Source organism: Acartia tonsa, chromosome 2 (assembly GCF_053477335.1).
Source record: "Acartia tonsa isolate MP-2025a chromosome 2, ASM5347733v1, whole genome shotgun sequence".
NCBI classification, from domain to species: domain Eukaryota; kingdom Metazoa; phylum Arthropoda; class Copepoda; order Calanoida; family Acartiidae; genus Acartia; species Acartia tonsa.
In genome coordinates, this window is record NC_137261.1 from 44,164,571 (window position 1) to 44,183,382 (window position 18,812).

The window sequence follows — 18,812 nt, forward strand, 5'->3', positions numbered from 1 at the left end:
CTAGAAATGTTATAATAACATTTCTCGTATTCATTCGAATCCGGTGGATAGGAACCGGTTCTCATCCATACGAAAAAACTATGTCTAGCATCGTATTATATCCAGTTTTCTACGAATATAGAAATGTACAATCATAAGTTTTAATCTTATAATTGTACATTCTATATCCGCGGAAAGCCGTTTATAATAAGATACGAGAAATAACTATTAAGTATCAAAATTTGCAAAAAATAATGTTCGAAAAAATTAAAAGGGAATTCCGAACTATTTAAACTTTAATAGTTAATTATCGCATCATATAATAGACAGCTTTCTGCGAATATTAAAAGGAAAAATAATAAGATTTATTCAATTGTTTAGCCCCGGCTAAGAAATTGGTTTTAATTTATGATTTTTATTTTAGTATTAGTGGAAAATTGTAATACAGTTCTATTCATTATTTTTCAGTATGGCTGAAAACCAGTTCTAATCCAGGTATATCAATCGGTCTCGAAACAAAACTGGAAATAATAAATTAAAACAAAAACTATCAAAATTAGTGTTACCATACCGCTTTTTTTTTTATAAAAATTTCTTTTTAAAAAAATATTTCTTTTCAGCTTTTCCCAACAATGACTAACTTTCCTGAAGCAAAACATTTATGATTATAAAAAACCTTAACCGGTGGAATGTCTCTTTTTGTCACGTGCATGTGATATAAAGAAGAGAGCAAAATATAGATAATTAAGTGACACGTTCTGATAATAATTAGGATAGAAAAGAATATATTATCAATTAGGATAACCTAGAGACATGTTAAGATGTTAAGACTCTAGGGGGCTTGGTGTTGCTTCGGGTACTAGGTAACTAGACCTCTCTCCACGCACCTTGAAACATACTCCGCTTGTGAATGCGGTGTAAAGCGTCCAATCGGCCATCAGACAACCAACTCTCTAAGATGCACGACCTTTGTCTGAGAAGTCACAACTGTGCATGGTAACGAGTTGCGCCTGTTTTGGGCCAAGGCATTCCCCCCACTCTAACTATTTACGTCGCGCATCTGACATATTAGCAGTAGGAACCATTTTTAACGTCTTTAGTTATGACGCGGCGGTGTCAGACCGAGATTCGAACCTATCACCTTCCCGACGACGAGCGGATGCGCTACGTGTTAAGCCACGGTCGCGGGTTAACCTATAGACATACTACTCTATGATGATCCAAAATCTCCCTTGTGCACGCCTCTGAGTACATGATTTTTCTTATTTTTTTGATATGAAAGAAAACACACAAACAAAGTCATTTATACCACTTTCATGATTAGTTTTTACCAATAAAGAAAAATTCTGAATATAATCCTCATTTTATAAAATTGAATCTACATATATATTTAACCTTAGTGCTGTTATCATAACAACAAAGGACTATGTAACAAAGATAAAAAAAACCGAAAAGCTGTTGCATTACACCGTAGTTCATACGCTCGTTGTAAGATAGGTGATATAGGTTCATTTCACGTCCAACACCGCGTCATAACTAAAGACATTCAAAGTTATTTCTACTGCTGCTATATCAGGTTCAAGAAATTAATAATTCATGAAGAGGGAATTTATTGGCCTCAAGTAGGAGCAACTCATCCATATGCATAGGTTAGGGATTTGGTTTTGGGATACATCAAAATAAGACGGAATGGTGTAGATCCCTTTCCCCCAGATGACAACCATGACCAATGGAACATATGTCATTGTGTCGACTTAAACTAATAAATTTCATGTCAACCAATGTTCAAGATTCAGCAGGGTATATTTATTTACTCTATTCATTAATGATGAATTTATGTAAAAAATTATATTTTCAGTATTCAATTAAAATAATTAGAATTCAAAATGGCGCTCTCTCCTTATAAAGGTAACTAATTTATAATTAGATGTTCTAACATTTAAAAATATACCAAAATTTTTTTTGTAAGTAATAATATTATGCAAATAGAAATACACTTAAAAATATGAACTTTTCTAACCAATAGACAAACAAGAAAGTTCGACTTTTTGCAAACCGTCTTTGTTTATTAGATACTAGTGGCTACGTATGTCCTGTCCATAGAGATCTCTAGGGGCATATTAGGTGGAGGAAATTGGGAAGTCGACCCCCTATATGAAATTGTAATTTTAAAAAGTGTAGTAAGTCATACAGTGGCGCCGCCTTGTGAGATCCTATAGTACAAACAGACTCACACAGAGATCTAATTACTTTATTATAAGAACTAGCGGCTACGCTCCAGAGGCCTCTAGTGGTACTTTAAGTTTTTAAAAAAATAATACAATACCTATCTATGTTGCTTTTAAGTCTCTACGATACCTTGCTATGTTGCGTTCAAGTCTGTTTAGGTAAAAAAATGATTTTTTGTGATTTCTATTGGGAGGGTGGTGGTACCCTCCCCCAAAATAGTTATAAACCTTCCTTACTTATGAGAAGCTACCCTGTTAAGGAAAACCCGATCCGTTCAGTGGTTAGCTAGATCCTTCGGTACAGACAGACAGACACTCAGACAAACACACAACCTGTTACTTTATTATAAGAATACATTCTGACCTATCCTATCTACAGAAATAAAAATTAAGTTTTTTTATTACAAGCAGGGCCAAGAACCTACCTGTCTGTTGAAAGCATGCTTGCTGGTCAAGTAAACACACCACCAAACCCTTGGGCTAACAGGTCAACTTTTTATTAGGCCTTGTTAAAAAATACTAGCAGCAGCGCCCCTAGCACCTATGGGCTCTGTATTCAACAGTGTAGGAAGGAAAAATAGCCTAAAACCACCCCAAGATTTAATCTAAGAATAAAATAGCATAATACCCACCTCGTACTTATGTAAAGCCCCCATAAAATTGTCAACCCCATCGGTTAAGTAGTTACCGAAATTTAGCAACAAAAAACATACCTACTACTTTTATTTTTTAGGATATCTGTACAAGTTACTCTTTCTCCCAGTCTCTAATAATAATGTCTGTCTCACAGAATTTTTTAAAATATCTTTTTCTTCTAAAGAACGTGTTCTAACTTTTGTGATTTTTCTTTAACCCATTCTTAACGAGCTCCCAAAGTTCCAAGTTTTGATTCAACGGGGTTAAACAAATAGGTTTTTTTTTATAATAATTACTCAACAGAATTCAAAAAGTAAGGTGTCAAATCAAAGACCTTACTATTTTTGTTCATCATGACAATTTATTCTTTTTAGTTGCGTTTTAGCACCTTAAAACAAACTTAATTTTAGAAAAACCTCAAATTACTTAAAAAATAAATGGTCTACAAAAAAAACGATTGCATATCTAAATTCTATGGATCATTTTACACCTTCTACTTACTAAAAGCACCGACTAGCTATTTTTTAAAAAATCACCAAAGTTAGGACACGTTCTTTGACTTTGACTATGGATTCTTTTCATTAGTTTTCCATCAATGTTAGCTTAATTCTTCAGCAGATTTAATTAAATGTTTTTTTTTACATTATTTTTGTTTGTCTAAGGACATTTTCTTGTACAGGTTTGTTATGCTATGCAAAGATGAATATGGTTTGATTGGTATGCGAGTTCAGGTATTATTATGATGGATGAACCTAATGGTCTACAATTTAATTGATATACTACTAGTTGTATTTATTACTAGTATGTTGCACCATAGCATGATGCTTGCAACTGGCTAAAATAACATTTCCCCCCATCTACCCAATTTAACCATATCCCCTCCTAATGAATTAACAATCTGACCAATAATAAGGTCCATATTAGCAACAGTGACAGCAATTTTTCCAAATGATATTATCCACTTTTATTCTATATTTATTTCCAGAAAACTTTAAACCAAATTGTCTACAGTTTAAAATCTCACTACAATTCCACATAAACAAACAAACACACACACAATAATAAAGTAGGTGTCTTTATAACTCACCAGGTTATATTTAATTTTCTTAAGAGCTTGAAGAAAGGTGTGTTTGTGAGCTACGTAGCGAAGGGTAGCCCAGCTGCAATGGCAGGACTCAGGTTGGGTAAAATATTTGTTCCTTTGGGAAGCGTACACATAGGGCTCGACAATCGCATTCAAGCCTCGGCTTTAAAATCCAGCTGTATATGCCAAACCCGTTCCTAAAAAGACAATCCATTTTTTCGGAATTTCTTTTTGTTGCACACTAGCGGGATTAAATTTAAGGCTAATGAGCGTCTGTTGTGCGGCTGCCGATCCATGGCACAACTTTATAGTGAAATCACATTATAATTTAATAGTAAGTCATTTTTGATAGCGAGGCTAATCTTTAATTCCCATTTTTTGTCCAACAGCTTGTACGTCAACCAGAACTCCGATTTCCTCGGCTGCTATTGAAGATAGTAAGCTGAAATTTCAGTGCAGATTCCTTCGTATGTATTCTATATATTGTTTTGTCCGCCTGTCTGTTAGTCATGTTTCAAACATTATTTTTAAAGGTTTCGCGATTTTCTTTTAGTTTTTGCATATTTTCTCTCTTTCTTTTCTGTATTATAACAACAACTGAACATCTGCTCTACAACTAACTTTGTTCTTTTGTTATTTTAATGATTTTTATTGTGTTTCGCTACTTGTGAATGTTGTTTAAATTGTTGAAATATGTTTTGTTTAAGGTTTGGAGATCAGATATTGACAATTAACAGAAGCTGTGTAGCTGGATGGACAGACGACCAGGTATCCTGACATCAGGGATCTGCAGCTGCGCGTAAGTCGCGAATAAACCTCAAATTTTAAACAATTTGGATGCTTTGAAAGATTTTAAAAAAGAGTTATGGCCATTTTTGGGTCATGTTTAGGATTTCAGCTAATTTTTAAAATTGTAAATGGTTGATTTCCCCGAGGCTTATTGTCAGCTGATGCGCGGTTGCCGAGCCCTGATATTTATTAAAGAGCGTTTTTCAGGCTATTTGGGGGGAAGAAGGCACGAACTTCTAAACAGATATGTGACATTATACATTATTACTCCCCTTTAAAATATTTTATTCATGAAGAGATAGTATTTCTAACTGAATGTATGTAGGAAATATACTTCAAAAAGTTTAAAGTTAAATAGAAAAAACAAATAGAATTCGTTTTCCAGTATGACTTCAAAACTGATTAATATCCGCTGGATTAGAACCGGCAATACAAAAAAAATCATGGCATCGTAATACAGAAATTTTCATCGAAAATTAAAATTAAATTTGTAAAACTAATACAAGTTTTATTAGTCCGGGCCTTCGTCCCCTCGGGACTAACAAAACTGGTTTTAACCTTTGTATTTCATTTTAATATCCGCGAAAAGCTGTCTATATTACAATGCGATAAGTAACTATTTCAGGTTCATGAAAGATTGAGAAGATGCCCACAAAACAATATCATATTAGCTGTAAGGTAATTTACTTAATTACTGTAGAATATTGTGATAGGGGAAAAATTGTCGTCAATTTAGGTTGCTATTTCCCCTGTCATTTATTGGTCAGTTCGTTTATATAGTTACAGGGGATTGGATAGGGTAATCGTTATTTAAACCCATATTGTGTAAAATCCAAGTATTATTATATCAATTCTTAAATTTATTATTTAAGAAAATGCAAAGGTAAGACGACATTTAGATTAGGTTATAAAACTTCGTTTTTAAGAATAATCTATTAATATATTTTATCGTGTTTTATCCAAAATGTTTAAACTAAACAGACAATTTCATGATTTAAAAAATCAAGCATTCTTTATATCTTGAAAATAATATAAAAGTTTATAAAAAAAAATAGCTAAAGGAATGATTTTCTAATCTATAACAAATTGTGTAGTAGTTTTTGTTTGTTATCAGGGACAATGGATATAGAATACGTGGATATATTGGAATTTTTTTTATCAATTTAGATTGCTAAAATAGACCTTATTTATTTGTCTGTTCGTTCATCCAGTAGGAGGGGAGGTGATGGGGTAGATTTAGTTTATCGCTATTTTAGCAAGCTGCGAGTATTACTATCCAATTAATTATTATCCAGTAATAATATATCGATTTCAGAGACAGACTTTTGAGCAGAAGTATTGTATTATGCAAAGATTCAGCTGGACTTGTTGGAATTAAGGTAGTGCAAATAATATTAATCAAGAATACTAATGTTTAGAGGTAGAACAGCAATGAATGATAAGAAGTAGAAAAGTGTTTTTTTCATCTGTAGCGAAGGATCTCACTTCACATCTTGGAGCGAAGCCCTTAGAGGCTAGGGGCAAAGCCAATAGTCCGTATAATAAAGAATGCACATGATTTCTGTGTCTCTGTGCGTCTGTCTGTTTGTACAGAAGGATCTCGCCAACCGCTAACTTTATGGTTCTCCTTTACAGTTTAGCTTTAGTTTAGGTCCTGGGAAGGTTTATAGCTATTTTAGGGGAGGGTACTACCCCCGCAAAACAAAACTCCCCATAAAACCCATCACCTTTGTTACCCTTAGAGGCCTCAAGGGGCGTAAAATGAAAGCAATACAATTATTGTAATGTAAATTGTTTGAATAAAAAAAGCCAATTAAGTCATATATGTTGTCAAAATAGGCAAGGATTATTGAAAAATCTAAAACACTTAGAAAAAGGCTACTTGTTTCTAGTGTTTTGATGAAAAAGCAAAGATATGCAATACCTCAAAAGATTTATAGGCTGGATGTTAATTTCATAATACTTTGTAAACCACCTAATCTACTCATTTTTCCTCTATTTCTAAAATGTACATCCAATATAAAAAATATGTGTATATTAGGTTACAGATGGAAGAATTACAGGAATAGCGAGGGATAGCTCTGCTGCTAAAAACGGAATTCTCCTTGGTTATCATGTTATTGAGGTTTGTATCTTCTTATTATGCGAAAGAATGGAAATAGAATATACATGGATATTATGACAGGGGAAAAATCATCGTCAATTTATTGTTACTAACATGGACATAATTTATTGGTCAGTTTGTTTATCCAGCTGGAGGGAAGGGAATGGGGTAAAGTGGGTGAAAGAGGGAGGGGGGTCATTATTTTAGCCAGCTTCAAATTTTACTTTATTATAGTTAAGTATGTAGGATAGGAGACCCATTCTGAGCTAGAGCATTGAAGGGTAAAAATATCTATAAATATAGATGTATAACCTGACAACTACCTGGATCCCCCTGTTGGGGACCTGTTTCGTCAGCTAGCAAATTTCTTTCTGCTCTTTTACAGCGACTTGGCTGTGTTAATAATCCTGACGCTATTGGTTTATTTTTCCTATCCATTGTATTGCTCTTATATCAAAAAGCCATTTTAAAAATACGACGAATCGCCCCTTATGGGGCGATGTTACGAAAGGGACTATTCCCGAAATTTTTAAAGCCAGTTGAGAAAATTATCGCCAAAAAGTTTTTGTTTTAGTTGAATGGCATTTGCACTGTTGGAATATCTGATGGTGAATTTAGGTAAAATTATACTTTGATTATCTATAATACAAAGGGGGGCTGCCATTTACACATCCAGTAGAAGTACATTAGGTGTATTTTCGCAGTGTGCAATTTATGGCAAACTGAATTTTAGCTGTATAAATGACAATAATATTGAAACTCCTGGCAAACTTGCATTTAACATATTATTTATGCTGTGTAATACATCCATGACTATTAAATAGTTAGATGTCTTCATGTCTGTCTGAAGATTAATATCTCGCTAGCCACTGAACTAATGAGGTTTTGCTTTTTTGCAAGTCCTGTTATGGTTTTAAGATTTTAAGAGGGAGGGGCTAACCCGCCATTCATACAAATTCCAACCTTAACAGATTTTTTTTCTTCAAAAAACAACATATAGGGGGAATATTACATTCATATGTTTGGAAGAAACCACCACTAGAGGCTAGAGGCAACACCACTGTTATTTTTATATATTGTAGTTAAACACTACCCTAAAGTCAAACTGTCAAAAATACAAATTCAACACCTTCATCTTTTTAGAAAAGTGATCAAAATTAATATCCTTCGAAACATTTCTTTTAAAATAAAAACCTCAAGTCATGGGTAGGGTATATATTATAAATATGATTATATTGAAAAATTGTCATCAATTTAGGTTGTTATTTCCCCTGTAATTTATTGGTCAGTTTGTTTATCAAGTAGGAGGGGAGGGGAGTAGTTAAAGGTGGGATTGGGATGTGGGGGGGGGAGTGCTATTTTAGCCCCCTAAAAGTTTTACGTTTTAGAGTAAATTAAAATCTGGTATAATATCCAAGTAATAATAAATGCAATATATTAGGAAAAGGATTATTGAAAGTGAAAACGATGTGTGCATAACTGTTATGGAGTCGGATATATTCTTTGAATTAACAAGGTAATTTAAAAAAAATTATTCTAGAAAATTTCTTAGACTTGCCAAAATTATATGATTAACAAGGCTGATAATGTCCAGCGAGCTGTTTGAAATTATAAACATAATGACTTTCAATAGGAGATAGAGAGAAAGAAAGTAGGAAAAAGAAAAAAAGAGAGAAAGAAAAGTAAAGAAACTGAAAGAAAATTAAAAGAGACATTTTCGTAACATTACTGAGCCCTCCAATTTTAAACAAACACTTGTAGAGTAGCTGCACTTTTAAACTTATGTTAACTTATAATGTATATTAAACATTAAATTTGAATGCTTATCAACTATTAGTTTGTTCTTTCTTGTTGATTAATTTACCAATTGATATATTGTACCTTGGATGGTGCCCAGAATTTCAAATACTTCAAATAACAATAACGATAACGACGATACCCCCCTTTCACCCCCTTTACCTCATTCCCTATATTCATATTTACTCTATATATCCACGTGCATCATATGTCCATTAAAATACCATCTTATATTTAGAAACATGGCACAAGAACTGTTGTCTCGAACTATGAACAGAGAATGATTTTAAATTCAAATATTTTGTTTATTATAATCAGGGCTAAGCCTCAAATTTAAACTCGTTTAGGTGCTTTGGAATATTTTTAAAAAGAGGTGTTTCCATGTTTGGGTCATGTTTAGACTTCCTTCCAGTTTATTTTTAACGTTGGCATATAGACAAAAGTTTTAAATGTTATTATATTTTCTGTTTTATTGAAAATAAAGTTTAAATTAATAAAATATACTGTTATCTATTCTTAACCCCTGTTGTGTTTTTTTTAGTAGCGAAGCTATATCATTTGAAATGTCCGTATGTCCGTTTGAAACGTTGTGGGGGAAACGTGATTTTTAGTTAATTAATAAGGGTGCTTGATCGATTCCTAGATTTTTAAGTTTTCATGATTTTCTCGATTCCTTTTCAAGATAGGAGTTTAAAATTTTTAGGGATTAAATAAATTCAAACTCTGCACATTTCTATAAAGTTTCAGTGAGATTTGCTTATTGGTTGGGTTGCTAGATCGATTCCTAGTTTTTAAGTGTTCAAGTTTTTTTTTCAACTCCTAGCCAGATAAACGGCTGAAATTTGTGGTGCTAGATGGATTCCTAGATTTCCACATTATAAATCATGAAAGGTTTCGTGATTTTATTAAAATTTTTATTTTGTAGTAAACAGGATCTATAGTTCATTCTTCGCTACTTATGAATGTTGTCATCCTTGTTATTGTATGACCAAGTCAAGAGTAATTAATAAAAGTATTGACGAACAATCGATCATTATACTAATTTTATTTTTTGTTTTTATTTTGTAATTGTATCTAATTTGTTTCAAGCTAGGGGTTTGCAGGCTAAGCCGTAACCCGCGGCATGAACATAAATGATATTATGCCTGCTTGCTGTCTGGTCCACACCGCGTCATTCTAGAGACTTCAAATGTTACCTTCTGCTGCTATGTCTGACAATTGACAAGTATAGTGAAGGTAGGGCCTATAAACAGGTGAAATTCATTACCACGCACAGTTAGAACCTTTAGACTAAGGTCGTGGTATTAAAGGGTTTGTTGGTTGTTACTTAATTTTGAGTGTTAGAGTATCGCATACCATTACAAGCGACTTATGCTATGGCTTCTCTAGATAATCTCTTAAATCGAAGAAGAATCCCGCCCTAACGAGTTACTTAACTAAGTAATCCGTAACCTGCTATTGCATTATAATAAAGAAACAAATATTTTGTAATTCATAAATCATAATGTATTTCATTTTGAAATGGAAATTACTGCTATAATAATAATTTTAATAATGGACACAATATTTAATTAAGTAGAAATACCATCAGAGTTCAATATCATTACCTGGCATACAGGGAGCAGGCAATGGAACATAATAAATCTTCCTCTAAATTCAAAAGTTATAAAAATTGTAATTTGTAACTGTTTAATTAGGGATTTAACAATGTTTTTTTTTGAAAATCTACAGGAAGAAAAAAAAATTAACCTTTTTTTATAAGAAGGACATATTTGTCTTCCATTCGAATTCCCTGTATCCCTGGCTAGTTGTCACCGGAGCCAAAATAAATTAACTTTTCAAAAAACAATTCTATTACATATCATTTTTAATAAATTTAAAATTACTATTTGAAATACATGAAAGTTTTTTTTTAATAAAGGACAAGAATCTTATTGAAAGAATAGAAATTTTTAATTTTAACATTTTCATTACTAATGGGTTTAATTAGAGAGAACATGAAAAATAATTATCTTTGGACCCTTTTTTTTATTCTAGATGGTTCTCATTTTCTAATAGAGAATAATTAGAGTTGTAAGGCAGCAAAACAATTTATAAATGAGGTTTCATTGTGACTTTAAAATTTATAAAATTGTTATTTTTTTGTGAAAAAAAAATATTTCATTTTGATTTGATATATTTTGTATAACTTCATTGAAAAGTGCTAAATTTAACATAAAAAGTCACATGAAAACATTTATTAACTATTCCATCTATAGATAATGTGAACTTGATTGATTGATTGATTTCTTTGCTTTAACTATTTGTCTTTGTATTATTTACTTTATTTTTATATAAATTTGTTTTCTAGAAGTCTTTTTTTTATCAAATTCTGTATAATTGAAATAGTGCCAAAATTTCTATCAATTTATTTAAGATTATAAAGTTTAGGAATTCAAAATGTTTTTTTAGTCTAAAGATAAAAAGCAATTAAAAATCATTCAATTTTGATGAAATAATTTGTGAAGAGCAGCAAAGCTTTTGTATAAATTACAATAAAACAGTCCTGAATTTTTGGAAAATTCTATAAACATTTTTTTTCTTCATATATTTACAATTATACAGACATTAAATAAATAGGGAACATCAAAACTGATCATATTCTAATTTTTTTTTAATGATAATGTTGAGGAGAATCACAATAATTAATGATAATAATATAATAATAAAGATAAACTCTAAAAAAACTAAATAAATGTAGGAAACAGTAACACTGTGTGTTTTCAATACTAGTGTAGTAATGTATGTATATGTGTGTATGAGTGTAAGTGAATGTGTTTTTTCAGTGTCTTTCTGTTGTTTTTTTTTTACATGATTATCATTGGAATTTTTGAATAATAATATATAAGGCAAGGTATATATAGAGAGATAACAAATACTTATAACAATAATTATAATAATAATCAATAACGTCCTAATTGTAATACAAAATATTTGGAAAACACTTGAAGAAATTTTTCTATGCCCATTAACATATTCTGGATTTAGAATTGTTAAGCATAGTACAGTTTTTTTTCTCACTTTTCTAATTGTCTAAACCTAAACTGTTATTTTTTTCTTTTTAAAAAGTTAATTAAATTTATCTAATAATTAAAAAATACCAAACAATAGGTTTGATAAATTCTAAAGTATATCATTAACTTTCCAAAAAGACAAAAAAATGTTAGGGGCAGTTTTAGGTTATCTAAAAGTCTTGTAACATTGACTAGATTCTTTTTTTTAATATAATTGTTGCACAGTTTTCAAGATTAATCACATAGAATAGGTTTTTGATGCTAGAGAACCAATATGATAAATTGGAAAACCTATATGAATTGTCTCTGGTATAAGGATGAATAGAATGAATATCAGCAACACCTCTCACCTTTCCATATGTTCCAGAAGGGTGAAGTGAACGTATGAATGTACCGTTTGTTTGAATGATTCTAAACTCTAATTAGATAACTCTAATTTTTAAATATTAAATATGAATGTAGTCTCTATATGTATGATAAATTCAGCTAATATAATGTATAATAATGATTTGGATAAACACAGTCCAATATGGATTTTGTTTTGTTCTTGTTTTTGCAGATTTGTTGTTTTTATTTTCGAGGATTTTTTTTGTCTTTGCATATCAATGCGAAGGAATGCCGCTGAAGTTTGCTTAGTTCAGAGGTTCATCGCTGCGCACTTCTGACTTGAGTTTGACAAACTCTTTGGCCACCTCGTCTGTTGTGCGTTGTGATAGAATTCTAAGAATTGTCCACCCTGTCTCGTCCATCTGGATACGTTTACCCAGGGCTAGCCAACAAGCGCAGGATCCCTGCAAATATAATTTATAATAAAAGTTAATCAAAATTATTTTTTAAATTTAAGGGGTTATATTAGTTTTATTCATGTAGTCTTCTTTAAAGGTATCCTACATCCTTTTTAAAAAATTTAAACTTGTTTCTATTGTTTAGTCTTTTTTTTCACAAACATTTTATAATAAAACTCTGTAAATGTCTATCTTAGTTTTAAAAACTTTTAAAGCACTGAAAATTAAACTGTAAATTATACAGTATAATTATCTTATTTCATGAGAAAATTAAACAATTTATTTTATTATCCTAGTTTCTAATTATATTTTTAATGCATAGAATGAAACCAAGATATATGTACTGTCAAACATTTGAAGAATAAATTTTTAAACACAAAAAAATATGTTCTGATGTTCTAAAAGAAAGAAATTTCCAAAAAATATGCTTTTCGTTTTTGTAAATTCTGGTAAATACTTTGTTTTCAATATTTATTTATCGCATCGTATTATAGACAGCTTTCCGCAGATATTAAAATGAAAAATGATAAGATTAAACCCTGTTTTTGTTAGCCCCGAGGGGCCGAAGGCCAGTGCTAACAAAATTGGTATTAATTTTATCATTTTAATTTAAATTTTCGTGGAAAATAAGATGCCATAAAAATTTCTCAGTATGCCTGGGAACCGGTTCTAATCCAACGGTTTCAAAGTCACACTGGAAATTATCTGACCTGATCCATGATGTCTCTGAGCTGAATGACGGAGACCCCAATGAGCCTGTTCTCCCTGCCGAAACAGTAATCCTTCACACCGATGTGCAGCTCGTAGGATGATAAATGATTGTCGGTACCAATCATACTGAAAAATTTTAATTGTTATAAATCTTTAAATAGAAATCACCACGTTAGTTATTCAATTGTCATGGTAAAAAACTTTTTGTCAAAAAGCCGACTAATCGACAACAAACATGTAGTTTATTTCTAGTTTTAAATTATGACTTGGTATTTCAAGAACTTTTAATTTGATTGAACAATTCTAACAACCTTAAATTTGCGATAATCCCCAAGGCCTAACAAAAATACCTTTATTGTAAAAAATAAAACACTTACAAATGGAAGATTTCGTTGTACTTTGGTGACCAGTTTGCGTTCTTTGTCTTGGTCTCAAACCTTCTCTTCTTATCAGAAAGGTTGGGTCCTATCAGGTTCACCTCCACGTAAGGTTTGAACGTCTGGGTCTTGGGCGTCTTCAGGTCGTTAGCTGCCACCACTGAAATAATATTATTATAGTTATTTAATGCATCCTATTATAGACCACTTTCCGAAATGAGAATACAACCAGTTTTCATTTCTTTTTTATAAGCTCATTTAAAACATGTACTATGAATTTGTGATGTATATTATATGAAGGAGAAAATAATCTAATAACCATTCCATCAAACTTTTACAGTGCTATATAAACTTCAAAGGTTTAACATTTCCTACATTTTCAGCTAGTTTTCTTCTCGCTTTCAGTTTTATTAGTCAATTATGAAATGTGAAAATTTCTTCCCTAAAGCTAATTCATAATTAAAACTCTATTTTATATATCTTAACTAACAATCACTGAGTATAATGTCTTTTTACTTTAATGTATTTTTCTTTTTTTGGATTCGGCAGCCGCCTGTAACCTTTTAAAAATAAGCTGGAAGTCTAAACCTGATCCAAATATGATATTTCCCTATAAAACAAAACTTTCAGAGCATCCAAACAGGTTTAAATTTTATGCCTAGTCGCGGCTGCCGATCCATGCATTTTTTTAGGCACGAACTTCATTGTTAGTAGTTAAACTATATTTTAAATTGTAGTTTTTATTTTTTTATTTAATTCTACCTATCCTTTAATTTTGTATTTTGAAGCTAAATATTCTAAACGAGGCAAAATAGAAAATAAAATAGATAGTAGAAATAAAATCTATTTTTACCTTTGACAGTAACTTTATGATCGCCACTGCCGGGATGTGTGTACAGATCAACTTGAACTGAAACCTCACCCACTACTCCTTCCACTGATGACGAATCTAAATATTAAATATTGTTTGTGGTTGTTTTTTCTGTAATCGTTAAGACAAGTTAAAGATATTAAACGTCTTTTATTATTTGGTAAATGCTAATTGAAGTAGAAGAAAGAAAAACTCTTTTGATTTAAAGCAATGAATCAAAAATTTTACTGTCTTCTATTTGTTACAATTTTATATATCTGTCCGTTTGTTCTTCTTTTGAGGGAAGATTGATTTCTCGGTTGATATGAAAGAAAGACGACTGAAATTTGTTATGAACATTTTTGACCATAATGAATCTATTTTATAAATCAATTTGTCCGTCTATACTCCTCTTAGTAACTAAAAAATGAAATTAACTCATTTGATAAATATGACAGCTACTGATATTTCTTGAGAAGATTCTCCTCATAAACGGAGATATGGAAAGTGTCATATGTGACGTCATGAAAATACGTCTAATAAGGAAGAATGAGATGAGAAGTTGAAAAGAAAACGCATAAAAAGATGGATTTAAACGTACTTTTATGACGTCACACATAAAACTTTCCGTAACTTACTCCTTCATAAACATATGCTTTCAACTTCATTTACTCTGTTGATGTGTCTGTCTGTTTGTAAGTAAGTAATCATTACCTTGATTCTTTTGTGAGTTGACAAAATTAAGAATAAGAGCATCCGTGGTCTGTGTGTAAAGAGACAGAGCGTGTTGTAGGGATTTCAACTCTTCAGATTTGTTCACGTATGACATCTTCAACCCATTGCCGCCTAGATTTTTATATTTATTTACATGAATTCGGCTAATAATAGATTTTACGTCATGTAAAAAGGGGAGATTTATTATTAAAACACCATAATTTTAGACAGTTTGACTTTAGAATGATATTTGATATAATAATTTATTAAGATAAAATCATAGTCTATTAATAAAGGACAAATAATATAAAATACACAACAAAATTTTACAGAGCAGAATTTTTCTGTATTTCCCCCAAAATACATAATTTTACCTTCAGGCCCCTTGTTGTTATATGAAATAGACGTATGTAAATAGATGTAGAATATACGTGGATATTATGACAGGGGAAGAAATGTCGACAATTTAGATTGCTAACATGGAACTCCTTCATAGGTTAGTTCTTTCATCCTGAAGGTGGGGAAGGGGAAAGGATAAAATGGGTGGATGGGCGGTATCGTTATTTTAGCCCGCTGCGAGTTTCAATTTATGAAAATGAGACAAAAAAAAGTTTTACCAGCATGGAAGTATTGTTTGATTGCATCCAGTGCGCTCTCAAGAACAGCACACTGTTTCGGTGTCAGACTTCGTTCACCCTCCTTTGATATGTCCTAAATACATACATAGATAGATTAGTCTACTTAGAGAGATAGATAAGTATACATAGATAGATAGATAAATTGATAGATTAAGATAAGTTTAAAAAATAATACTATAAATATATTGATTTTTGGCTTTTCTCTCACACTTGGTAAAAAGTAAGGCTAATATTATTCTTATAATTCCCATTTTTAAAAGTAATAAGAGAAATTTTTTGAAGCTTAAAATCTCATTAACTACTGAACCGATTTGGTTCCCTATTTTAGGTAAGCTTACATAGACCCTGTGATTGTTTTAGGCTATGTTGTTTTCAAATTGAAGTCTTTTAAGCTATTTTTCTAGCCCAACTCTGTCCCTTCGAATACAAAGCCCCTAGATGCTAGAGGCACAGCTATTATAATTTTACATAATTAAAAAAAAAATCACCGAGACAACGTTCATCACATTCTTGACGTCGGCCTTCAGGGGCAACCCCTTCTTGAGGATGGATGTGACGTCCTCCACCTTCACAGCGGACTCTGCCACGTTCTTCGCGTCTCCGACGAAGCTTCGCAATGCGTTCTAAAAATATTTATTATTCATTTCCAATACTATTATCGAATCGTATTTTATACAGTTTTCCGCGGATATTAAAATGAAAAAATAAAAGAATAATTTTTTTTGTAAGTCTCGAGGGACCGAAATCGCAGTCTTATAAAACTGGTATTAATTTTATGATTTTTTTAACATTCTTTTATTTGAGTCTTGGGGTGGTTTAAGCTTTTTGTCTAGCCTCTTTTTGTCTTTCAAGAACACTAGATGCTAGGGGAGTAGTTATAAATTCACTCCATTCTGAAATTTATTTATCTGTTATGTGTATAGTGAAAAGATATAAATTCTTAAAAATTTAGTTGAAAGATTTATAAATTTGCTCTCCATATTAAAACTGTCAAACTTAACAGACAATAAATCTTTATATTTTTCTCAAACTACAAGGTGTAACAAGAATTATTATATCCAATAGTAGCAAACTACAAGGTGTAACAAGAATTATTATATCCAATAGTAGCAAACTACAAGGTGTAACAAGAATTATTATATCCAATAGTAGCAAACTACAAGGTGTAACAAGAATTATTATATCCAATAGTAGCAAACTACAAGGTGTAACAAGAATTATTATATCCAATAGTAGCAAACTACAAGGTGTAACAAGAATTATTATATCCAATAGTAGCAAACTACAAGGTGTAACAAGAATTATTATATCCAATAGTAGCAAACTACAAGGTGTAACAAGAATTATTATATCCAATAGTAGCAAACTACAAGGTGTAACAAGAATTATAATATCCAATAGTTGCACAGCTTTGGAACAAATAAGTAAATCACGTGAGAATAATTTATGAATATTTACATAAAAGAAAATACTATAATTTTGCGTTTTTAGGAATGATTAATATTATATGAATGATCCAATATCTAATATCCTTTATTTGCATCAATATACATAGTATTTATATCAAACATATACATAGTATATTTTTATTTATATGGAATACTAAATCATTAATATTATATATATGCACTGCATAGTTTGATACAATAGCAAATGGCTGTTTATTTAAAATCATTGCTATTTTATCTGTTATAGATTTTGATGTTTTTAGTTAGTATCTAACAAAATGGATGCTCATTTCAAATCTATTAAAAATACAAATACTGGTTTGAAACATTTACTCTTCTTGCGATACACAAATTTATTATGTATCTTACTGCAATAAAAGGAATAATAGGTTATAATTTTTCTCTCATACTGAGAAACATTTAGAATTAATATTTTCCATCTTAAAAAAATCTTATTTCTTGGAAAAGTTCGTATATGTATTTTAATTTGATACTATTTTCTCCTTACTCATAAACCAAAGGGTGTCTTTAGTAGAACTAAAATGCTGTTTAAATATTTGTTTGTTTGTGTCAAAGAGATTAATAGATAGATAGAAAGAAAGAGAGAAAAAGAGAGAAATATGTATAAATTATTTGTGTAAAGTATTGAACTTTGTGTCAAAGAGATTAATAGATAGATAGATAGAAAAAAAGAGAGAAATATGTATAAATTATTAGTGTAAAGTATTGAAGTGTGTATATGTAAAGAAGCACACATGATATATCAAATAAATACAAAGAATTGGATAATATTATTCAACATGTAACAGAGTAAAGGATTCTACCCTATATTATATCATATTAATAGCAGGAATAAGACAATGGCTAATAAATTAATGTACATCCCCAATGAAGATACACAAATTTACCCCTTATTTAGATTACAATTGGTGGTTGAAACGTTTGGACACTAAACTTGATGAAACAACCAATCAAAATTCATTAAAAGTGCCCGAAGTCAACGAATAAGAAAACATAATAAGAACTATGTCTCCTTCCTCCCTGTATTAATAGTACCCCCCCCCCCCCCCCTCCCACCCCCCATAAAAGTAGTTTTGGGAAATAATAAGACATAAATAAACGTTACTTTTGGTATTTGTTTCTAAACCTTTTTGTAAGATCCATGGAGAAAATAAGAAGCGTACCTTTTCATTAATTGGTGGAAGTACAATATTCCTTTCCAGGCTGCGCATCACAATTCTCCACAGCTGTTTCAGCAGCCGTTTCAACACAGACTTATCACAGTTCTCGGCGTACATGGACAGCGAGCCGTCCAGGAGGTCCATGACGGGCGCCAGGATGCTGTCGGCGGCCGCGGCAACCTCCGACTTTGAGATGGCCTGGCCCTGGGCGCCGCCCTTGATTTCACTCAACAGCTTGCCCATCATCTTCACAGAGTTATCCACCTTGCCGCTGATACTAAAATAATTTAAAGGATAAATATTTGAAAATATATTAAAAACTATTTAATGTGCCCTTTTTTGAAGTTAAAACTAAGTATTCCAACTTCTGTCGAACTTAGATGTGCTTTGTTTTTTTGTTAATGTAATTTTCCAAATTTAATAAAATATGAAGTGTTT

At 31.3% G+C, this 18,812-nt stretch overlaps 2 protein-coding genes across 12 annotated transcripts in view; one reads left to right on the top strand and one right to left on the bottom strand.

Moving 5' to 3' along the window:
• The first annotated feature begins 1,748 nt into the window (after positions 1–1,748).
• LOC145312815 (syntenin-1-like) lies at positions 1,749–9,135 on the top strand. 4 transcript variants are annotated; one of them, XM_080152054.1, is made up of 11 exons: positions 1,749–1,887; positions 2,619–2,694; positions 3,523–3,574; positions 3,955–4,022; positions 4,635–4,695; positions 5,342–5,394; positions 6,032–6,095; positions 6,758–6,841; positions 7,395–7,438; positions 8,262–8,336; positions 8,856–9,135. In XM_080152054.1, the coding sequence occupies exons 1-11, from the start codon at positions 1,866–1,868 to the stop codon at positions 8,899–8,901; spliced, it is 645 nt and encodes a 214-aa protein (XP_080008180.1). In that variant the 5' UTR covers positions 1,749–1,865; the 3' UTR covers positions 8,902–9,135. The 4 variants fall into 4 exon arrangements, with proteins under 4 accessions (XP_080008180.1, XP_080008183.1, XP_080008179.1 ...); XM_080152053.1 differs by having other exon boundaries at positions 1,836–1,887; positions 2,616–2,694; XM_080152057.1 differs by lacking the exon at positions 8,262–8,336.
• A 965-nt stretch (positions 9,136–10,100) lies between these two features.
• Positions 10,101–18,812, bottom strand: part of unc-13 (protein unc13 homolog) — a 78,970-nt gene continuing 70,258 nt past the window's right edge. For all 8 annotated transcript variants that reach the window (XM_080150995.1, XM_080150997.1, XM_080150996.1 and 5 more), the window contains 8 exons: positions 18,378–18,651; positions 16,234–16,368; positions 15,725–15,818; positions 15,108–15,239; positions 14,397–14,492; positions 13,544–13,703; positions 13,166–13,292; positions 10,101–12,461 (listed from right to left, as the gene is read on the bottom strand). In XM_080150995.1, the coding sequence (XP_080007121.1) occupies positions 12,303–12,461; positions 13,166–13,292; positions 13,544–13,703; positions 14,397–14,492; positions 15,108–15,239; positions 15,725–15,818; positions 16,234–16,368; positions 18,378–18,651 (1,177 nt within the window). In that variant the 3' untranslated portion in view covers positions 10,101–12,302. The remainder of the gene's footprint in view (positions 12,462–13,165; positions 13,293–13,543; positions 13,704–14,396; positions 14,493–15,107; positions 15,240–15,724; positions 15,819–16,233; positions 16,369–18,377; positions 18,652–18,812) is intronic.

Coding starts and splice junctions, on each gene's coding strand:
- LOC145312815 (XM_080152053.1), top strand. CDS start 1,866: ATGGCGCTCTCTCCTTATAAAG. Junction 4,023..4,634: donor GCTGCAATGGCAGGACTCAG/GTTGGGTAAAAT, acceptor GTTTTGTTTAAG/GTTTGGAGATCAGATATTGA. Junction 5,395..6,031: donor AATATCATATTAGCTGTAAG/GTAATTTACTTA, acceptor TATCGATTTCAG/AGACAGACTTTTGAGCAGAA.